Below are 4,183 nucleotides of genomic sequence, written 5' to 3'. Positions count from 1 at the left end.
ACGAGAATTACACTACCAGTACAGGACAGCAGAGGGCGCTCAGTAGACGCAGCACAGTGATATAGCGCTAACAATAGCCGAGGAACTGATTCTGCAAATGCTGGTTAAAGAGGTACTGGAGAGTAGAGGTGACCCCAGCGCCTGAGGGAGAGATTATTTTTCATAGTTGAGGAAAAAGCCCACATGTCAACTATGATTCTTGAAAGGTGATGACACAAAAATGTATATATAGAAAGAAACTATATGAATTTGGTAATAGTGTAATGGTGCTGTATACCATCGTACTCATAGAACAAAGGATACATGTGCCATGGTGTGTCAAAAAAAATGCAAAATATATTCATGCTTTATTTTTATTCATTTTTCTTTCCTCCAAAAATCATCGAATTACATAATCTAAAAACCATATAAATGCTATGCCACCAAAAACACATCATAAAAAATACAAAAACAGGGCAGAAAAATAAAACACATGGATTCTGGAATATATAGAGATGTCACTGAAGACAGCTTTAACATCAGCTAAACACATTAAAGAGTTAACACAAGCTGCTCTAGAATTACACAAAACTGATACATGTTGCACTAAAATGATATCACTTGCATAGAAATGAGTATAACAAATATGGCTTGTGCGGTATTTAGTTTCTGGTCCTGTTCATACCTGCGTTCTCTCTAGACATGTTTAGTAATATAGTGCCATCCGTGTGATACACTAAATGCCAAGAATCATGGCGTGACTAGAGCCACATCATCCAAATCAATCCATAATAATAATAATAATAATAATAATAATAATAAATGGTCCTTTCCACATCAGGTGATGATGATGGGCAGTCCACACTTGGCTCAGCTGCTTCTTGATCATGGAGCAGACCCAACCATCAGAGACCCCACAACTGGCACCTGCCCGTCTCATGATGCCATCCGGGAGGGCTTTGTGGAGACACTGGTCGTACTGATAAATGGAGGAGCGAGTGTTGACGGCCCACTGGACAACTTCGGCCACCGCCCCATAGACTTAGCCTCCCCATGGGTCATGAGAGAACTTATAGCTCTAGGAATTGTCCACCACACCTGAAAGTACTTCTACTTGTCTCTGTTTATTATCAATGGATACAATATTATTATATCACAGTCTATATGTATGATATCAATAAATACATTATTATTACATCAGAGTCTGTATGTATGATATCAATGGATACAATATTATTACATCACAGTCTATATGTATGATATCAATGGATACAATAATATTATATCACAGTCTATATGTATTATATCAATGGACACAATATTATTACATCACAGTCTATATGTATGATATCAATAAATACATTATTATTATATCACAGTCTATATGTATGATATCAATGGATACAATAATATTATATCACAGTCTATATGTATGATATCAATGGATACAATATTATTATATCACAGTCTATATGTATTATTTAAATTGATACAATATTATTACATCACAGTATATATGTATGACATCAATGGATACAATATTATTATATCACAGTCTATATGTATGATGTCAATGGATACAATATTATTATATCACAGTCTATATGTATGATGTCAATGGATACAATATTATTATTTCACAGTCTATATGTATGATATCAATGGATACAATATTATTATATCACAGTCTATATGTATGATATCAATGGATACAATAATATTATATCACAGTCTATATGTATGATATCAATGGATATAATATTGTTATATCACAGTCTATATGTATTATTTAAATTGATACAATATTATTACATCACAGTCTATATGTATGACATCAATGGATACAATAATATTATATCACAGTCTATATGTGATATCAATGGATACAATATTATTATATCACAGTCTATATGTATATCAATAAATACAATATTATTATATCAATATCTATATGTATTATATCAATGGATACAATATTATTATATCACAGTCTATATGTATGATATCAATGGATACAATATTATTATATCACAGTCTATATGTATGATATCAATTGATACAATATTATTATATCACAGTCTGTATGTATGATATCAATGGATACAATATTATTATATCACAGTCTATATGTATGATATCAATGGATACAATATTATTATATCACAGTCTATATGTATTATATCAATGGATACAATATTATTATATCAATATCTATATGTATGATATCAATGGATACAATATTATTATATCACAGTCTATATGTATGATATCAATGGATACAATAATATTATATCACAGTCTATATGTATGATATCAATGGATACAATATTATTATATCACAGTCTATATGTATTATATCAATGGATACAATATTATTATATCACAGTCTATATGTATGATATCAATGGATACAATATTATTATATCACAGTCTATATGTATGATATCAATGGATACAATATTATTATATCACGGTCTATATGTATGATATCAATAAATACAATATTATATCACAGTCTATATGTATGATATCAATGGATACAATATTATTACATCACAGTCTATATGTATGATATCAATGGATACAATATTATTACATCAATATCTATATGTATGATATCAATGGATACAATATTATTATATCACAGTCTATCGTAATGAGATTCACATAGTGCGTATGCGCATAGTGCGAGCACAATCACTCACAAAAGTGCAGGACGGTGGCAGCATCACCAGGATTCAAGACCTTTAAAATATTTATTCCTACATGCAATGTTTCAGCCATGTGATACTTTCTTTGTCACCCGGCTGAAATGTTGTGTGTTGCATGAAATAAATCTTTAAAAGAACATGAATCCTGGTGGTGCTGTCACTATCCTGCACTTTGCACTTCTGTGAGAAGAAGGCATAAAATGACACCTCCCTTACTGTCACTTTTCGGCAGTGTTATTTATATTTATTGCACTGTCCTTTTTACTAGGTACCCTTTATTTATGGTAATTTTGGTAAAAATCACCTTTATTTTGCTCTTACAGAAGTATAATAAACACTTTCTTGGTGGCTTGCCGTGATCGTATAGTGGTTAGTACTCTGCGTTGTGGCCGCAGCAACCTCGGTTCGAATCCGAGTCACGGCAGGAGTTGAGTCTCCTAGCACGGCAAATGGAAAGCTTTTGTTAAAATAAGCATTAGCATTTTGTCATTTCATTTACATGAAACAAAGACTTTACACATACAAAAATTATATTGTGGTAATAATTTACTGAAGAAAATGTTTTTTTTTCCCCTGAAGTGCCAACGATTTCCATTATACAGTGACCCCTACAGGAAAAGCATATGTTAACATGCTCTACCAAACCAGTACGTATTCTGACCTAATGTATACCATAGAAAGCATTGCCCAACTTTTGGCTCTTCAGCTGCTGCCTAACTACATCTCCGCAAAATAAAATGAACATGTTATGGGATCCAGAATTTCCATGGTGAAATGTCTGCCATGGAAATTCCATAGTGTGAATAGTGCAGCAAAATTCCATTGAAAACAATAGGAGAATGCTGCACCATATTTTTCTGGAGCGGGATGGCGCTCCGAAAACACAAAGTGTGAATGGGCGCTAACAGTGATGTACAAGCTTTGTTAAAAATATTTCCTTGCTATTAAGTATCTTTAATGGTTGATGTAAATATGACAGAAGGGACACATAAGTATTTAAGATGTTAGTATACTATATTTTAACACTCAACCTTTATGAATCATTCAGTAAGGTATACTCCAATCAGGAAGGACACCTCTGTGGCCGGTGATTGGCTGAATGGGGCATCTCCCACAGAAGTGGCCAAGATGACCGGGGAACGTCGGTGCAGCACACTACGATAAATCAGGGTAGGGGAGATATTTAATACCACCACTCAGGGCTGCCTTTAGAAATTTTGGGGTATCATACACAGTTTAAGGCCTGGCCCACCACCAAGTCTGCCCCCAGTGCCTGCCCGCTATGTTAACCATCATGTATGAAAAAAATATTTTAAAACAAAGAACAAGAAAAAGAAGAGGCCTTTAGTTCAGAGAGGAAGTAAGGAGGAAATATCACCATACATTTTACTGCCATACTGTTACTAACTAAATCCTGTATACTGAGACCAATATTAACAATAATACCAGTATACAGGGAGGAATATTATCACCATACATATTACCATCATACT

The 4,183-nt window shown here is 33.3% G+C and overlaps 1 protein-coding gene and 1 non-coding gene across 2 annotated transcripts in view; both read left to right on the top strand.

Annotated features, from left to right (window-relative positions):
* The window catches only part of LOC130361469 (cyclin-dependent kinase inhibitor 2A-like), a 5,052-nt gene extending 3,935 nt beyond the window's left edge, over window positions 1-1,117 (top strand). Inside the window, exon 2 of the mRNA XM_056564544.1 lies at window positions 821-1,117. Within this exon, the coding sequence (XP_056420519.1) occupies window positions 821-1,081 (261 nt within the window). The 3' untranslated portion in view covers window positions 1,082-1,117. The remainder of the gene's footprint in view (window positions 1-820) is intronic.
* A 1,925-nt stretch (window positions 1,118-3,042) lies between these two features.
* On the top strand, window positions 3,043-3,114 carry TRNAH-GUG (transfer RNA histidin (anticodon GUG)). The gene has a single exon. It is a non-coding gene; the product is annotated as a tRNA-His (tRNA).
* Window positions 3,115-4,183: the final 1,069 nt, after the last annotated feature.

Source organism: Hyla sarda, chromosome 1, assembly GCF_029499605.1.
Source record: "Hyla sarda isolate aHylSar1 chromosome 1, aHylSar1.hap1, whole genome shotgun sequence".
NCBI classification, from domain to species: domain Eukaryota; kingdom Metazoa; phylum Chordata; class Amphibia; order Anura; family Hylidae; genus Hyla; species Hyla sarda.
The sequence above is the reverse complement of the archived record's forward strand: the minus strand, read 5'-3'. Positions and strand labels throughout refer to the sequence as shown.